Source organism: Ahaetulla prasina, chromosome 11 (assembly GCF_028640845.1).
Source record: "Ahaetulla prasina isolate Xishuangbanna chromosome 11, ASM2864084v1, whole genome shotgun sequence".
Taxonomy (NCBI): domain Eukaryota; kingdom Metazoa; phylum Chordata; class Lepidosauria; order Squamata; family Colubridae; genus Ahaetulla; species Ahaetulla prasina.
The window spans coordinates 18,023,847-18,043,174 of NC_080549.1; the positions used below are offsets into that span (position 1 = coordinate 18,023,847).

Here is a 19,328-nt window from a genome sequence, read left to right on the forward strand (position 1 = left end):
GGGTGGGAGGGTTGCACTAGTTCAGGGGTCTCCAACCTTGGTCCCTTTAAGTCTTGTGGATTTCAACTGCCAGAGTCCCTCAGCCAGCAAAGCTGGCTGAGGAACTCTGGGAGTTGAAGTCCACAAGTCTTAAAGGGACCAAGGTTGGAGACCCCTGCACTAGATGATCTACAAGGTTCCTTCCAACTCTGTTAATCTGAATCCAGGCCAAAAGTGTCTAAAGGTTGAAACATGGTAACTGATCAAACTTTGTTAATCTGGGACATTTCGTTGCTCATCCGAGCAACTACATCAGTCAGAGCAAAATTATTTAGGCAGAGAATTTTGCTCTGACTGATGTAGTTGCTTGGATAAACACCTCAGATTTACAAAGGTTGGTCCAGTTGCCATGATTCAACCTTTAGATACCTTAGTGCAGCGGTTCTCAACCTGTGGGTCGGGACCCTGTTGGGGGTCGAATGACAATTTGCCAGGGGTCGCTTATGACCATCGGAAATATGGGAAGTATACTTGTGAGTCGAAGAATCGCGTTCCAATGGTTGACTCCACAAGCCAGCTGCAGGCTCTTCAAATTGCTAGCCGAATTCGGCTTCAGGCACGATGAATTAAAAAAGAGAGAAATCTTTGCTCTGATGTCTCCCACTCAAGCCAGCTGCAATCACTCCCAACCGCTAGCCTAATCTGGCTTCAGGCATGATAAATTTAATAGGGGAGGAGTCTCCACTTTAATGCCTCCGTCCTCAAGGCAATCGCAAGCAGTTCAGATCGCTAGCAATACGGCTTCAGGCGCGATAAATTCAAAACGAAAATAATTTTATGGTTGGGGGTCGCCACATCGTGGGGAATTGTATTAAAGGGGTCGCAGCACTATAAAGGTTGAGAACCACTGCCTTAGTGGGATCAGCAAAAAACATTAGTACTTCCAAAACTATTGAGAAAGCAAAATAAAACAGGTTTGAACCCTTTGTCTTCCTTAGGCAGATCTGGGAGAAAGAAATTCATGTCTCTGAAGAGCTGTTTTGGGTTTGTGTAGCTTAACATTTGGTCATCCCCACCCAGCTTGAAATTCTTGATTGAGTGTCAGGCTAAGGTCATAGAAAAACAAAACAAAACAAAACAGATCATCTGATGGCTTAGCTATGGGAATCCCATCCTCGTGATTTGTAAAACCCAGTGCTACAGATCCCAACTTTTCTTTTCATGAGGACTTCCAGATTGTCATTGAACGTTTTTGAAGGCCGCAACCTTAACTTAGAGCCAGCAATGTATCATCTGCAGCTGCTTTGACTCCTGCAACTTCCCATTAAATGGTTTTCATAAAACAGATTAGGAACCACTGATCTATCAGGTTGTATGAAGCCAAGCAACTATTGCTCCATCATCCAACCAAAACTAAGCAAACTTTTCTCTGACGTGGTATGTGAGCACACTCTTGTACCACAGGATATCAGGAGATGCCGTCTGAACTACAAGAGCTTAGGGCACCTCCTGTAGACCCTCCAATCTTTGTCCAACTTGAAGTCCAACTAACTTATCCCTTCACCGAAGAAGCACTTTCCTTGCTTAACAAACGACTTCTGAAGGACAAGCTGCTGTAGGTTGGTATCCGATCATGGAATTCCGATGTCACAAAAAAATACAAGAATGGATCCAAGCAGCAGTTGAAGCTGGCAAGGCTTAAGAAAAAGGGGTGCAGATACAAGACACTTTGTTTTACGGCACAGCCCTTCACCACATCTTCTTTTACCAACATGAAGAAGAAAAACATGAGGTGATAGGGGGCGAAGCACACAAAAAACACTACGGCACACATATACACCATCCGCAACGCCTTCTGTTTTTCGCCGGTGTTTTCTAAAGGAATTTGGTGTTCCTGGAGGGAAGCTCTGGTCTTGGAGGTGCAGTAGACGATGATGGCCAGAGGGAACAAAAACCCAACCAGTTCTGCCACCATCAGCATCCCGATCAAAGCCGCTTTGTTCTGGAACTTTTCAATGTTGAGATCGGAGAAGCAAGTTTCCGAACTCTTAGTCTTTCTCAGCAACGGGAAGGTCAGGCAAGCTAAGCCAACCACCAACCAGACGGCAGCCGAGATGGCGACATCGTAGCGCTTCTTCCAGTTTTTGGCCATGAAGGGATGGAACAGGAAGAGATATCTCTGCACGCTGATACAGGTGAGGAAACAAATGCTGGCGTACATGTTCAGGTATTTCAAGTAGAAGCAAAGCTGGCAGAGGAAGAGTCCGAAGGGCCACTTGTCGTTGACGTAATAATAAATCCGCAGAGGTAAGGAGAGGACGTGAATGAAGTCCGCCGTGGCCAGATTCAGCAGGAAGATGATGGCTTTGTTTTGCTTTCGGATAAAGAGGCATAGCATCCAGAGAGCGATGCTGTTGGTTAGGAGGCCTGGGATGAAAATGATGGAGTAGGTGGCAGCATAAAAGGCGTGTTGGAAATCTCGTTTGGGTTCCGAGCAATTCATCCCTGGGCTTCCCAGCATCTCAGTTCCATTGCCGGTGAAAGGACTTGGAGAAGTCCCACCTATGGAGAGATTCTGGACCCTGTAAGGAAAAGATGGCACATTTATAAAGCAATAGGAGTAGCACTTAGACTTATATACCACCCCATAGTGCTTTACAGCAGGGGTCTGCAAACTTGGCTCTTTTTAAGACTTGTGGACTTCAACTCCCAGAATTCCTCAGCCAGCTTTGCTTTGCTGGCTGAGGGATTCTGGGAGTTGAAGTCCACAAGTCTTAAAGTTGCCAAGGTTGGAGACCCCTGCTTTACAGGATTCTCTCAGTGGTTTACAATGTCAGCCTCTTGCCCCCCAAAATCTGGGTCCTCATTTTACCGACCTCGGAAGGATGGAAGGTTGAGTCAACCTTGAGCCCCGTCAGGATCGAACTCCAGACTGTGGGCAGAGTTTGCCTGCAATGCTGCACTTTAACCACTGCACCACCAGGGCTCCTAATAGCACTAGTAATAGCAGTTAGGCTTATATACTGCTTCATAATGCTTTACAGCACCCGCTAAGCGGTTTACAGAGGCAGCAATTGCCCCCAACAATCTGGGTTCTCATTTTACTGACCTCGGAAGGATGGAAGGCTGAGTCAATCTTGAGCCAGTTAGGATTGAACTCTTGGCTGTGGGCAGAGTTAGCCTACAATCCTGCAGCACCAGGGCTCATAATGCTAATAAAGGAGAATATTTGTAGTTCACGGTTGAAATGAGGGGTCCCTGGTGCTTTCTGAACTTGCTCTGAATAGCACCCATGATATTACCTGGTTTGGGTAATAAAACGTCTGCAAAAAAAACAACTAAGCTCAGAGACCACCCCTCCAATGGCACATTGTTTTGTAGTGTTATATTGCAAAGTGTTTTTGACATGGAATTGGCTTTTGAGTAACACCAGGGGTGAAATCTAAAAATTTTCCTTACCGGTTCTGTGGGCATGGCTTAATTGGTGGGCGTGGCTTGGTGGTCAGATGGCTTTGGTGGGCGTGGCCAATAACAATAAATAATAAAAATAATAAACAAAGTATAAAAAAACAATAAGAGGTACCAAAAACCAACTTTCACACTTTACACACACACAAACACAACTGACTCACACACAATGTAAAAGCAGCTGCACTTCACATTTCACATAGCCACAAAAAGCTTAAAAACCAACTTTCACACTTTACACACACACAACTAACACACACACACACACACACACTATGCCACATACAGCTTTCTGAGATTTTGTGTGTTTGTGTAGTTAAGAGTGAAACACTACAGAAACACACCAAATCTCAGAAAGCTGCACAAATATTTTATTTTATTTTATTTTATTGTGGACTTCAAATCCCAGAGTTCCTCAGCCAGCAAAGCCAGCCAGTTGATCACCGAGGAAATAGATTAACTGAGCGATTGATTCTGTCTGGGGTGAAACTGAAACTGCTTTCGGGCTGTGGCCATGCGTTCCTCAGTAATCAGGTAAGTGCCTTAGAATCTCTACTTTTACTTGTAGAAAACATGTTTTCTACAAGTAAGAGTACAAGTAAGGTTCTGCTGTTTTTTACTTTTAAAGGCCTGTTTCTGCTGAAGCAAAACCGGCTTTTAAAAGTAAAAAAACCCCAAACCTCTGCAGATAGTGTGGCTAAGCAGAGGCAGGGGGGCGGCGCCAGGGATTTTTGCTACCGGTCCTCCGAACTAGCAGCCACCATCGCTACCGGATCGCGCGATCCGATCCGGGAGCATTTCACCTCTGAGTAACACCATTTCAGCTTTCCTCTCCTTTTACTGGAGGACCCAAAATTGCTAAGAAGAGAAGGAAAAAGGGAAAGAAGCACAGCAAATAAGTCTTAGTTTTGGGCTTCTTTTCAAATTTAGAAAGAGGTTGGACTAGATGACCTCCAAGGTCCCTTCCAACTCTGTTACTGTTACTGAAAGGTGAGAAACACATTTCCTTGAAAAACGTTGGTAATTTTAATAAAATTCTTTCCGAAAAAGAAAAGGAAAACCCTTTTGCTGCTTTGAGAATGGTGGAGTCATTTTGCCCAGCCTGTAAAATTTTATTTTTTATTTATTTTTTATTTTGTCACAACAATATATATAGGTATCATACAAAAGATTATATAGTATATAAACATATATATAAGTAAATATTAGGAGGTATAAGCATATATATATATATATATATATATATATATATATATATAGGTCTTTGGTTGTTCGGGTTTTCTCCCGTGTAAAATTGGAAGTGTCTTGGCGACGTTTCGACGAAGTCTCATTCGTCATCTTCAGGCTTCAGCTTCGTGCTTCTGGGAGCAATGTGTGATCGCAGCTGTTTCTTCCTTTTAACTGCTAGTGGGGGTTTGAACTGATTGGGTGGGAGCTTGGCTGTGCTCTGATTGGATGGGGGTTTTTCTGTGCTCTGATTGGCTGGGGTGTGTCCTGTGTTGGTGGGTGCTTGGTTGTGCTCAGTCTGATCTGTGCTGCAGGGGGTTTTGAGCTGGTGAGCTGCACTGCTGCTGTTTGGCTTCGTGTTCGTGGTCGTGCTACATCTTCGTAGTGGGTGTCAGTCTGCTGCATGTATGGATTGGAGGGTTTGAATGGCTAATGTTGCAGCTGCGGTCTGGCTTCTGGTCCTTGGTCGTGCTTCCTGATCAGTGTGGGTTTGGGTGTGCTTCTGGGTGGATGTGTGGTGGTGACATCCTGTGTGGACCTCGTGAGTGTGGGTCTGGTGTCATTCCTCGTGTTAGGGACACGTTTGTCAATAAGGGCAGGTTTCCAAATGGCTGGTAGGCGGGAGGTATCATCTCGGTTGTTCATGCTGTGTGGGCGTTTTCTATCTCGATGGCTTCTCTGATTATTCTGTTGTTAAAGTGTTCAGTTTTGGCGATAGTTCTGGTCTTTTTAAAGTCAATATCGTGTCCTGTGACTTTAAAGTGTTGGACCAGGGAAGAAGTTAGTTCCTCTTTTTGAATGAGTTCTTGTGTTCTTCAATCGTGCACTTATTCTTCTGTTGGTTTGTCCAATGTATGTGGTGGGGCAGGCGGTGCATGGGATTTCATATACTCCTTGATTTTCTAACTCAATTTTGTCTTTGGGGTTTCTTAGGATGGTGGATATTTTTGGTTTGTGCAGAATGCTGTCTTGATGTTATGTTTGTGGAGGATCTTGCTGATTCTGTCTGTGGTGCCTTTTATATATGGGAGGAGGGCTGTGCCATTTTCTTGCTCTCTGTCTTGGGTTTTAGTGGGGGTTCTTTTGGATTAGTTTGGTAATCTTATTTCTCTGGAATCCATTGGATGTTAGTACGTTTGTGAGAGTGTGTAGTTCGGTTTTAGGTGTTGTTCGTCAGCTAAGCATTTTGTTCTAGAGATGAGTGTCTTGGCTCTGAGTTGATCTGTGCTGGGTGGTGGTGTGAGAGTGCATGCAGATAGCGGTTTGTGTGTGTTTTCTTCTGGTAGATGGTGTGTCCTAGGGAGCCATTGGGTTTCTTGTAGACTAAGACATCTAGGAAGGAAGTTGGTTGTTAACTTCTGTTTCCATGGTGAACTGTATTTTGGGGTGTAGGCTATTGAGGTGTGTGAGGAAGTTTTCAAGTTTTTCTTTCCGTGTGGCCAGATTATGAAGGTGTCGTCTACGTATCTGAGCCAGAGTTTGGGTTTGTGATCAGATTTTTCTAGTGCTTGGGTTTCAAAGTGTTCCATGTAGAGGTTGGCAATGACAGGTGAGAGGGTGATCCCATGGGTGCGCCTTCTATTTGTTTGTATTTTGTCCGTTATAGATGAAGTATGTGTTGGATAGGCAGTGGTTGGTCAGATCTAGTATGTGCTTGGGGGTTATATTTGTTTTGGATAGCTGTCAAGGCTTCTTTGATTGGCACTTGGGTGAAGAGGAATATGACATCAAAGCTCACGAGTAGGTCGCTGGGCTGTAAGTTTTGTTTCTTTATGATCTCTATGAACTGGAATGAGTTTTTTACGTGTGAGGCGATGGATTCTGCATAGGGCTGTAGTTGTTTGGCGAGAAATTTGGCTAGGTTTTGTAGAGGTGAGCCTATGGAGCTGACTATGGGTCTGAGTGGGGTTCCTTCTTTGTGTATCTTGGGGAGGCCGTAGAGCTTAGGGCATCTGGATGATTTCTCTCTGGGAATGATTCTTTGTTGGATTTCTTCGCTGATGGGGGAGGCTTTTATTTTGGATCTAGTGGTTTTTTCTAGGTAGGTGGTGGGGTCTGTTTTTAGGGGCTTGTATGCAGGGTCTTGGAGTAGGTTGGTTAATTTGGTTTGGTAGTCAGATGTGTTCATAACCACCGTGGCGTTGCCCTTGTCTGCTGGTAGGATTATTATGCTGGTATCTTTTTTCAGGTTAAGTAGTGCTGTCTGTTCCTCTTTGGGTAAGTTGCTTACCCAAACACCTAAAAACCCAAACACCTAAAAACCGAACTACACACTCTCACAAACGTACTAACATCCAATGGATTCCAGAGAAATAAGATTACCAAACTAATCCAAAAAGAACCCCCCACTAAAACCCAAGACAGAGAGCAAGAAAATGGCACAGCCCTCCTCCCATATATAAAAGGCACCACAGACAGAATCAGCAAGATCCTCCACAAACATAACATCAAGACAGCATTCTGCACAAACCAAAAAATATCCACCATCCTAAGAAACCCCAAAGACAAAATTGAGTTAGAAAATCAAGGAGTATATGAAATCCCATGCACCGCCTGCCCCACCACATACATTGGACAAACCAACAGAAGAATAAGTGCACGCATTGAAGAACACAAGAACTCATTCAAAAAGAGGAACCAACTTCTTCCTGGTCCAACACTTTAAAGTCACAGGACACGATATTGACTTTAAAAGACCAGAACTATCGCCAAAACTGAACACTTTAACAACAGAATAATCAGAGAAGCCATTGAGATAAACGCCCACACAGCATGAACAAGCGAGATGATACCTCCGCCTACCAGCCATTTGGAAACCTGCCCTTATTGACAAGCGTGTCCCTAACACGAGGAATGACACCAGACCCACACTCACGAGGTCCACACAGGATGTCACCACCACACATCCACCCAGAAAGCACCCAAACCCACACTGATCAGGAAGCACGACCAAGGACCAGAAGCCAGACCGCAGCTGCAACATTAGCCATTTCAACCCCCTCCAACCCATTCATGCAGCAGACTGACACCCACTACGAAGATGTAGCACGACCACGAACACGAAGCCAAACAGCAGCAGTGCAGCTCACCAGCTCAAATCCCCCTGCAGCACAGATTAGACTGAGCACAACCAAGCCCCACCAACACAGGACACACCCCAGCCAATCAGAGCACAGAAAAACCCCATCCAATCAGAGCACAGCCAAGCTCCCACCCAATCAGTTCAAACCCCACTAGCAGTTAAAAGGAAGAAACAGCTGCGATCACACATTGCTCCCAGAAGCACGAAGCTGAAGCCTGAAGATGACGAATGAGACTTCGTCGAAGCGTCAAGACACTTCCAATTTTACGGGAGAAAACCCGAACAACCAAGACCTATATACAAACACCCGTGAAAACCTCAGAAAACAAATATTGCACCTCTCGGGAGAAATCCACCATCTGACCAGGACCTATGAAAACTAGAAGTCCAAGAGCTTCCATTTTATGTGACCTCGCATTCCTGAAACTGCCGCGATGAAAATTTAATCCCAAATGCTTCCAATTGAAATTCCACTCCAACTCTGCAGCCACCAAACGCATCCTAAAAGAACAGAATTGGCCTTAATCAGAAATGAACTTCACACAAAAAGATTCCTCCTAGATCAAATCAACAAAGATCTCCTCACACTTCACCTCAAACTCAGCAACAAGATGCACCCGGCACTTTGGGACAAATCCAAACAACTTGCCGTCTGGAGGGCCGGAACACAGACCACCCCCAAGACAGACACGCACACCAACAAACTCCGAAGACTACAAGAGCATGAAACAAACCCCTCCACCCTCACAGCAACACATGAAACAAACAGTGCATAACATCTCAGATAGGATCCTCACCAAAGCTGAAACCGATGTCCTTTCCAGAGGATTCAACTTTGCAGTCACTCCCAAATACATCCCCACTGAGACCATTATATGCGGAGTTGAAACCAGCCTGACCAAAATCAACCCCGATGACGCTAACAAAATCAGACTCGAAATCACCAACATCCTCTGCAGCAGCAAGCCACCCAAAAGCAACTTACCCAAAGAGGAACAGACAGCACTACTTAACCTGAAAAAAGATACCAGCATAATAATCCTACCAGCAGACAAGGGCAACGCCACGGTGGTTATGAACACATCTGACTACCAAACCAAATTAACCAACCTACTCCAAGACCCTGCATACAAGCCCCTAAAACAGACCCCACCACCTACCTAGAAAAACCACTAGATCCAAAATAAAAGCCTCCCCATCAGCGAAGAAATCCAACAAAGAATCATTCCCAGAGAAATCATCCAGATGCCCTAAGCTCTCGGCCTCCCAAGATACACAAAGAAGGAACCCCCACTCAGACCCATAGTCAGCTCCATAGGCTCACCTCTACAAAACCTAGCCAAATTTCTCGCCAAACAACTACAGCCCTATGCAGAATCCATCGCCTCACGTAAAAACTCATTCCAGTTCATAGAGATCATAAAGAAACAAAACTTACAGCCCAGCGACCTACTCGTGAGCTTTGATGTCATATCCTCTTCACCCAAGTGCCAATCAAAGAAGCCTTGACAGCTATCCAAAACAAATATAACCCCCCCAAGCACATACTAGATCTGACCAACCACTGCCTATCCAACACATACTTCATCTATAACGGACAAAAATACAAACAAATAGAAGGCGCACCCATGGGATCAACCCCCTCACCTGTCATTGCCAACCTCTACATGGAACACTTTGAAACCCAAGCACTAGAAAAATCTGATCACAAACCCAAACTCTGGCTCAGATACGTAGACGACACCTTCATAATCTGGCCACACGGGAAAGAAAAACTTGAAAACTTCCTCACACACCTCAATAGCCTACACCCCAAAATACAGTTCACCATGGAAACAGAAGTTAACAACCAACTTCCCTTCCTAGATGTCTTAGTCTACAAGAAACCCAATGGCTCCCTAGGACACACCATCTACCAGAAGAAAACACACACAAACCGCTATCTGCATGCACTCTCACACCACCACCCAGCACAGATCAACTCCGTAGCCAAGACACTCATCTCTAGAACAAAATGCTTAGCTGACGAACAACACCTAAAAACCGAACTACACACTCTCACAAACGTACTAACATCCAATGGATTCCAGAGAAATAAGATTACCAAACTAATCCAAAAAGAACCCCCCACTAAAACCCAAGACAGAGAGCAAGAAAATGGCACAGCCCTCCTCCCATATATAAAGGCACCACAGACAGAATCAGCAAGATCCTCCACAAACATAACATCAAGACAGCATTCTGCACAAACCAAAAATATCCACCATCCTAAGAAACCCCAAAGACAAAATTGAGTTAGAAAATCAAGGAGTATATGAAATCCCATGCACCGCCTGCCCCACCACATACATTGGACAAACCAACAGAAGAATAAGTGCACGATTGAAGAACACAAGAACTCATTCAAAAGAGGAACAAACTTCTTCCCTGGTCCAACACTTTAAAGTCACAGGACACGATATTGACTTTAAAAAGACCAGAACTATCGCCAAAACTGAACACTTTAACAACAGAATAATCAGAGAAGCCATCGAGATAGAAAAACGCCCACACAGCATGAACAAACGAGATGATACCTCCGCCTACCAGCCATTTGGAAACCTGCCCTTATTGACAAACGTGTCCCTAACACGAGGAATGACACCAGACCCACACTCACGAGGTCCACACAGGATGTCACCACCACACATCCACCCAGAAAGCACACCCAAACCCACACTGATCAGGAAGCACGACCAAGGACCAGAAGCCAGACCGCAGCTGCAACATTAGCCACTTCAAACCCCTCCAATCCATACATGCAGCAGACTGACACCCACTACGAAGATGTAGCACCACCACGAACACGAAGCCAAACAGCAGCAGTGCAGCTCACCAGCTCAAATCCCCCTGCAGCACAGATTAGACTGAGCACAACCAAGCCCCCACCAACACAGGACACACCCCAGCCAATCAGAGCACAGAAAACCCCATGCAATCAGAGCACAGCCAAGCTCCCACCCAATCAGTTCAAACCCCCACTAGCAGTTAAAAGGAAGAAATAGCTGCGATCACACATTGCTCCCAGAAGCACGAAGCTGGAGCCTGAAGATGACGAATGAGACTTCGTCGAAACGTCGCCAAGACACTTCCAATTTTACACGGGAGAAAACCCGAACAACCAAAGACCTATATACAAACACCCGTGAAAACCTCAGAAAACAAATATATATATATATATATATATATATATATACATACATACATACATACATACATATATATATATATATATATATATATATATATGAAGAAGAAAAGAAAAACAATAGGACAGGAACAGTAGGCACGTTTGTGCACTTATGCACGCCCCTTATGGTCCTCTTAGGAATGGGGTGAGGTCAATATTAGAAAGTTTTTGGTTAAAGCTTTTGGGATTATGGGAAGAGACCACAGAGTCAGGTAAAGTGTTCCAAGCACTGATGATTCTGTTACAGAAGTAACAGAAATTGTCGTAACTCTCCTTCCACCTACCTGCTCATTCATGTATTTGCTATTTACTAAACTGCTCGTGCATGCTATTCAAGAGTTTCCCGTTTAGCATCTTTGCCAATTAATTCTTATTAAGACGGCAGCTTCAACTCCATCACGCATAATGCTGGAAGGGAGTGAGGTTTGCGAGGAGGTGGAGGAGGAGGAGGAGGAGGAGGAGGAAGAGGAGGAGGAGGAGGAAGAGGAGGAGGAGGAGGAGGAGGAGGAGGAGGAGGACGATGTCTGTGGGGTCTTTGGTACTCCCTGAGCTTGGTTGTTTTCTTGCAGATGTTTCATTACTCAACTGGGTAACAGCATAAATGCTGGAAGGGAGTGAGGTTTGTGAGGAGGAAGAGGAGGAAGAGGAGGAGGAGGAAGAGGAGGAGGATGACAATGACAACTGTGGGGTCCTTGGTGTTCTCTGAGCTTGGTTGTTTTCCTGCAGATGCTTCATTACCCAACTAGGTAACATCAGTGCTAGGAGTGGGTTTGCTTTCTCTTTATATACTAGTGCAGGGGTATGAAACTCAAGGCCCAGGGCTGGATCCGGCCCATGGCATGCTTAGATCTGACCCGCAGGGCTACCCTGGAACCAGCGAAGGACCGGACTGCGGTGCCTCTGCCAGGGAAAACGGAGCTTGGAAGGGCCACGGGAAGCCCTCCCGAACTCCATTTTCACCGGCAAAGGGTTGCAGGAAGCTGTCGCAGCCGAAGACGGAGCTTGAGAGTCCTCGGCCCACCACAGGCGCCCCCGACATGAATGACATTGAGCTGGCCACGCCCCCTGGCCATTCCCGCCCCCCCATAGGTCAAACACAACCCTCAATGAAATTGAGTTTGACACCTCTGTACTAGTGGCTTTCCCTGCTGTTTGCAGCAGTATTTTTGGTAGTTCCTTGTTTAGGGTGTTCTTTACTGTTCGCTTGTTTGTCTGAGATGGTAGTTCCTTGATTGATATTGTTTGCTGCTTAATTGTCAGTCTTGTGTTAATCTGGGATGATGCCTTCTTGAATAGCATGCAGGCAGCGATGGCCTTTCTTCACAAAAACAACCCACAGATATTTTTTTTCTCATAAAATGTGACTTACAGGCAGGACATGCACTCAAGAGATGCTTGGCTTTCAAAACAGGAACAAACAAGAAACAGAAGCTGCACCTTAGTTTCAAAAACTCTCTTTAGACCAGTTCATGCCTTAAAAGGAGGGGCAGTAGAGCAACAAAGCTATCTGCGTGTGTAACGTCTTTAGTTTTATTTCACACATTGTCAGGTAACTACATTAACGTGAATCCAAAATACATATAATGAGGAAAAATAAAATACCGTATTTTTTAGAGTATAAGATGCACCTTTTTCACCCAAAAAAAGAGAGTGAAAATCTGGGTGCGTCTTTTACTCCGAATGTAGCCCCGCCCAGCTTCTCAAATGGAGGTTTTAGAGACTGAAAAAAGCATCCGAAACAAAACTTCAGAAATGAAGCCACCAAACAGCTTCAGAAAAAAAGCCCCAAACGGAGCTTCAGAAAAGAAGCTCCCAAACAGAGCTTCAGAGGCTTTTTTTCTGAAGTTCTGTTTTGGAGGCTTTCAAAAAAGTTTTTTTCTGAAACAGAGTTTCAGAGGCAGGAAAAAAAAAAAACAAGGCACAGAGCTCACAAACAAGGAACCTGTTGCTAAAATTCACCTCTGGGAACAGCTGATTGGTGGTATTCCGGGAGGCCGATCCACCTGCCAATCAGCTTTTTGCTTATTTTTCTCCCCAAAAACTAAGGTGCGTCTTATACTCTGAAAAATACGGTATATATAAAATGTCTACTAAAAACCTGAATAAAGAGAGGGGTACTATACATTTAAATTTTATACTATTTAAAAAGTGCACCAAATTATAATCTATTGCTATTAGGTTAAAAAGCCAGTTTGTGTAGTGATGAAGGCCTCTGGCTAGAAACAGGGAGAATTATTTTTTATTTATTTATTTACATTTATATCCCGCCCTTCTCCGAAGACTCACAGTACTGTATGGCTTCCATACAATAACTTTCCCATTTTAAATTACAATAATAACCTATAATCTTTTGAAATTCCTTTTGGATGTTCTGAATAATGAAGTATTCTCAAAATGTGTATAAGGCTGTATTGCCAACGTTCTAATATTGCTTACAGTGTATAAGAAGGTGAGTTCTAGTCCCACCTTAGAGCCAGTCACTTTCTCTCAGCCCCAAGAAGGAGAGAATGGCAAACCACAACTGATAAACCTTGCTAAGAAAACTTCCAGGACTTTTCCAGGCAGTTTTTAAAAACCAGACACGATTGAACAGAAGAAGAAAAAAAGTTAAAGCAAATCATAATAGCCGACCAAGTTTGATAAAATTGTGGTTCCTGCCTCTGACATTTAATTTCCTTAACTCAAGCTGTGATTTTTTTCTAACTTTGGCAATCGAAGAGGCCTTGCTAATCACAACTCAGTTGTTATGTTACCTAGAGTTCTCCCATGTTACACAATTATTGTTTGGGTTGCTAAAATTAAATAGGTAAATCAGTTCTTTATTTTTAACCTCATAGTTTAATCCTGTAAATAACCTTAACTCTGGAGAACATTCTATGTTTTGTTTAATGATGTTACGTCTTCAAAAAAAATTCACCAGAAGGGTATATGCCTTTAACAGGTGAAAAAACAAACAAAAAATAAACCTTTATGTTCTTTAGGCAACCTCTCCAGTATTTGGGAGAATAATTTTAATATACATGAGCCAGCCTAACAGAAGTCAACAACAATGTTTAATTTTCCATTTCACTTTTCGTATTGAAACTGAAGTGAAGTGAAATGAAACTGGTTTCCATAAGTGCTACAAATTTGTCTACTGTATGGCTTCCATCCAATAGCTTTCCCATTTTAAATTACAATAATAACCTATAATCTTTTGAAATTCCTTTTGGATGTTCTGAATAATGAAGTATTCTCAAAATGTGTATAAGGCTGTATTGCCAACGTTCTAATATTGCTAATCCTATTGCCCACAATGCAATGCAATGCAATGCAATGCAATTCAACTCAACTCAACTCAACTCAATTCAATTCAATTTATTACAGAAATGGACCAGCGACCAGAACAAATAAAAAACCCTCAATAAACACACAATTAAAAACCTTAGAATAAAATAATAAATAATAACATCCAGTCTGTCTAACTCTACTAAATACATGGTCTAACTCTATTAAAAAGTGCAGTCCATAAACTGTGAGGCCCCGTAGTCAGTTTAATACTAAAAGGGAAAAGAATAAGCAGTGCAAAGGGTTTGCCACATTTGTCGTATGAAATAGCTATGGTGGTTTTTGACACGTGTTTCTGACGAATCCCCAGGGCTGCTGTGCAGAATCCAGCCACCTGCACTATAGTTTCGGACTGTTCATCTTTAAGCAGCCCCTGGAAATAAGCATTGTCAAAACGGGCAAGATACCTAGCAGTTATTGGCAGAATATGTTTTTTTTTTCCTAATCTCACTGTGAAAGGAACATCGAAGGAGTATGTGACCCACAGTCTGCCCAGAATTCTACTATTTATTTTACCCTGGAATTAGAGCCTGTATTTTGTTCTATATTTTTGATGTCGTCATAAGGCTAATCCGTTAATAAACTATCTATCTAGCTATAACCCAGAAGCGATTTGAGCTGATACTGAAAAGGCTACTGTAGCATATCACCTACGGCAGGGGTCTGCAAACTTGGCTCTTTTAAGACTTGTGGACTTAAAAGAGCCAAGTTTTAAAAGAGTCCACAAGTCTTAAAAGAGCCAAGTTTGCAGACCTCTGACCTACGGTATTTCTTGTGGTATCTGATCTTTATTGAGAGGCTCACCGTGACCATAAAAATCTTTTAATCTGTAAAGATTATGTGTTCTCAAAGAGTTCACGTTAGTCAAAGGCACATGTAACTTTTGCAGATCTCTGATTTGGAATACAAGAAGGTCTGCACGCAGCTTTCAGAGAAAACTGATTTTGTGCCACATGTGATACGCCTTCCTCCTGTGGTCTGATAAATAAATTTTCCTAATTTATGCAGTTGAAATGCAAAACCCAGTCCTGGTGCGCATCTATTCCCCAAAAACCTGGACTTCTCGATTCACCGGTTCTGCTCAAGGAACAAGGATAGCTGTGGGTGATGCCCAGGTGTATCTTGTGTGCCAATGGCACTCATTCCTGGACTGGCAGACCCTGCTCACAGTCAATCCTTGCTAAATCCCTAGTGGGATTATTGCAATGGACACCATGCGGGGCTAGAAGTTACAAGTGGTCCAGAAATGCGGTAGCTCATGCAGTGATGAGAGCCCCTTGGTTTGTCCATATTACACCATTGTTGCATGAACGGCACAGGCTCCTAATTTATTTCTGGGTGCAATTCAAGTTGCCAGTTATCATCTTTAAAGACCTATATCAGTGTTTCTCAACCTTGGCAGTTTGAAGACGTGTGGACTTCAACTCCCAGAATTATACTACCTGACTCTGTGGTCTCTTCCCAAAATCCCCAAAGATTGATTGATTGATTGATTGATTGATTGATTGATTTTTCATATTTCTATACCGCCCTTCTCCGAAGACTCAGGGTGGTTTACAGCCAAGGTAAAATAAACACATCACATACATTAAAAGCAATTTTAAAAATCCTAATTCAAATAGGCCAATAAATTTTAAAACTCCAAAATGAGATTGTTAAAAACCCTTATAAAAACCACCCATGTTAAAATTGCAATTAGGCCAACCCTGCCCGATGAAATAAGAAAGTCTTGAGCTCGCGCTTAAAGGTCCGGAGGTCAGGGAGCTGGCGTAGCCCCAAAGGTAGCTCATTCCACAGGGTAGTAGCCCCCACCGAGAAGGCCCTCCCCCTGGGGGCCGCCAGCCCCAAAAACTGTCTACAAATGACCTCATCCCATTCCTAAGAGGTCCGTAAGGGGCGTGCATAAGAGCACAAGCGTGCCTACCGTTCCTGTCCTATTGTTTCCTTTCATTATATCCAATTAATATAGTTATTACATACTTATGCTTATATATATGCTTATATATTGTATAGTTATTTCATGCTTATGCTTATATATACTGTGTGACAAAATAAATAAATAAACAAATTCCCCCGCCAGCTATTCTGGGAATTGAAGTCCCCATATCTTCAAACTGACAAAGTTGAGAAACATGATTCAGGACTAGGTTAGTTGCAGGACTCATCCTCCAGATCTCTTTCCTTAAAATGTTGTCAGTGGGACTTTAGAAACAGGTCTTTTCGATTAAAAACAACAACCCTCCCTCCCCTGTCCACCGGATCTATGAAATCAGATCCTCTCTTCCATATTTTTATCCTTTTTTTGTACCTCCATCAAGCAGCAGTTTCACTCATTGTGTTTATCTGGCGACAGTCTCCCCAAATTTTCAGGAGAGGCGATAAATCGATATATCTGCTCATTCCAACTTTCACAAGGGCAGTCATCCAATTGCTACCAACCTGCCTTCCATTGAGGATCTATATACTGCATGAGTCAAAAGGAGGGCTGTGAAAAAGACCCCTCACATCCTGGACATAAATTGTTTCAACTTCTACCCTCAAAACGACGCTTTAGGGCACTGCACACCAGAACAACTAGATACAAGAACAGTTTTTTCCTGAATGCCATCACTCTGCTAAACAAATAATTCCCACAACACTGTCAAACTATTCACTAAGTCTGCATTATTATCAATCTTCTCATCGTTCCTATCACCTATCTCTTCCCACTTACGACTGCATGACTGTATCTTAGTTGCTTGTATCCTTACGATTTATATTGACTGTTTCCTGATTGCTTAATTGTAGCCGATGACTATCATTAAGTGTATCATTGTGTTAAATTGGTACCCTGTGGCTATTATTAAGTGTTGTAAGCATTGCACCTTGATGAAGGTATCTTTTCTTTTATGTACACTGAGAGCATATGCACCAAAGACAAATTCCTTGTATGCCCAATCACACTTGGCCAATAAAAAATTCTATGCTATGCTATGCTATGCTATGCTATCTGGTAGAGACCAACTTGATCATATGAAAACAAGATTTTTATTGCAATTTTTTTTTTTTGGTGCTAGCTAAAGAGGTACATGCTTCCAAAACTGCAGAGTGTATGTGTGTTGTGGGGAGGATAAAATCTACCTTGTCTGGAATTCCATGCTTCAAATCCTGAAAATCTCTTACCTCATCTGGAGCATCAGCAAAAGCGAAGGGTGTAAAAAAAGCAATCTTTCCTTGAGTGGTTCTCTGTCTGGAGACTGACTCAGAGAGAAAAAGAAAGACCGTTGATTGGATCTTGTTATTGCAACTGTCTGAACAAGGTTCGCTTCGCAGGAAGTTAAGCAGAAGAGAAGTTTCCATTTTACTAACCGCAAACGGTGAAGTGTTCGGGTGCTTGAGAAGATACAAAGCCTGAATGGACACCTGCATGGTTATAGTCATTTTTGTAACTGCAAGACACAGCAATCCGAGTTGAGAAGGCTTATCCAAACAATAAAGTTTCTGCTAATGGCAAACGTTCATTCAGGAAATCAGGCAGGGACAATTTAATACCATGTTTTCCCGAAAATAAGAACCTGTTTTATATTTTTTTGAACCCTGAAATAAGTACTTGGCCTTATTTTCGGGGAGGTCTTATTATTTTGGGGCGTGTGGAGCAAGATGGGGCTCTTCTTGCCCTCTTACCTGATTTCCAGCTCCGTTGCATTTCTCGCCATTGTGTGCAGGGAAAGAAGTTGTACCATTAAAAAAAAACACTACTCGCGAGTTCAATCAATTAATTCTGACTTCTTGAATGCCCACCCCTTCACTAGGTCTTATTTTCGAGGGAGGGTTTATTTTAGCATATGCGCTCAAAACCCCAATTGGGCTTATTATCCAGGGACGTCTTATTTTCAGGGGAACGGGGTACTTAACATGTAGATAGAACTCTTTTTATTTTCAAATTACCTTCAGGAAGAAAAGGCATTAAAGTGTTTGGGACAAATGAACCAAGTCCTCTCAGAATTTTAGAAGCGTTTTGGACATCTAGATATTTGGATGTCTAAATCAGCTTGAACTGAGGCTTCAAATTCCTTCAATTCAGAGAGATTGGAGATATGAAGCCATCTCAATAAATTTGGACGCGTTCAGTTCAAAGTGATACTTCCATAAGATTGTAATGCACGAACTATTTCCACCAGCGTAAAAAAAAAAAGTAATTCTTGATAGCATCTACTAAGGAAGATGGGTCCGCTAAATCTAAGGAATCTCAACAGATTTTGCTCAGAATCTATTTGGCTCAGATTTCTTCAGATCTGCATCTGGAGAGTGTCCCCAACTTTTGTTTAGGACTGTCTAGAAGTTTCCATCCAGTCATATCAGTCCTTTCAGGTTGTCCAGAGCAGGAAATTGACTCCACAAGACAACTAACAGAATAACAGAGTTGGAAGTCTTCTAGGCCAACCCCCTGTTCAACCGAAGACCCTATACCATTTTAGATAGATGGTTGTCCAATCTCTTCTTAAAAACTCCCACTGATGTAGCACCCATAACTTCTGAAGGCAAGCTGTTCCACTGATTAATTACTTTCACTGTCAGGAAATTTCTCCTTTTTTTTTCTAGGTTGTTTCTCTCCTTAACGAGTCTCCACCCATTGCTTTTAGTTCTGCCTTCAAGTGCTTTGGAGAATAGTTTGACTCCCTCTTCTTTGGGGCAGCCCCTGAGATATTAGAACACTGCTATCATGTCACTCCTAGTCCTTCTTTTCATTAAACTAGACATGCCCAATTGCTGCAACCCTCCTTCATATGTTTTAGCTTCCAGACTATAGCAAAGCTTGATTAAAATCTGTTATATTAACAGGTTCCTAGAAATTTGATTGTACTGTTGCTCCTTCCCACTTATACTTCATTGAGTCAGGGAAGAGTCACTTTGAGTGTCTTCCTAACACTATCTCCATGGCTCCATGGCGCTCCATGGCTTAGGACCCAGGTACTTACGGGACCACCTGCTGTTACCTCATGCCTCCCACTGACCCGTACGCTCACACAGAGAGGG

The 19,328-nt window shown here is 43.0% G+C and overlaps 2 protein-coding genes across 5 annotated transcripts in view; one reads left to right on the forward strand and one right to left on the reverse strand.

The window, feature by feature from the left end:
- Positions 1–19,328, forward strand: part of CYSLTR1 (cysteinyl leukotriene receptor 1) — a 249,610-nt gene that overhangs the window by 6,923 nt on the left and 223,359 nt on the right. The window lies entirely within an intron of this gene.
- P2RY10 (P2Y receptor family member 10) lies at positions 156–17,579 on the reverse strand. Of its 2 annotated transcripts, none has more exons than XM_058196958.1 (2): positions 17,475–17,579; positions 156–2,561 (listed from the first exon to the last, which is right to left on the reverse strand). In XM_058196958.1, the coding sequence occupies exons 1-2, from the start codon at positions 17,486–17,488 to the stop codon at positions 1,532–1,534; spliced, it is 1,044 nt and encodes a 347-aa protein (XP_058052941.1). In that variant the 5' UTR covers positions 17,489–17,579; the 3' UTR covers positions 156–1,531. The 2 variants fall into 2 exon arrangements, with proteins under 2 accessions (XP_058052941.1, XP_058052942.1); XM_058196959.1 differs by lacking the exon at positions 17,475–17,579 and adding an exon at positions 3,089–3,181.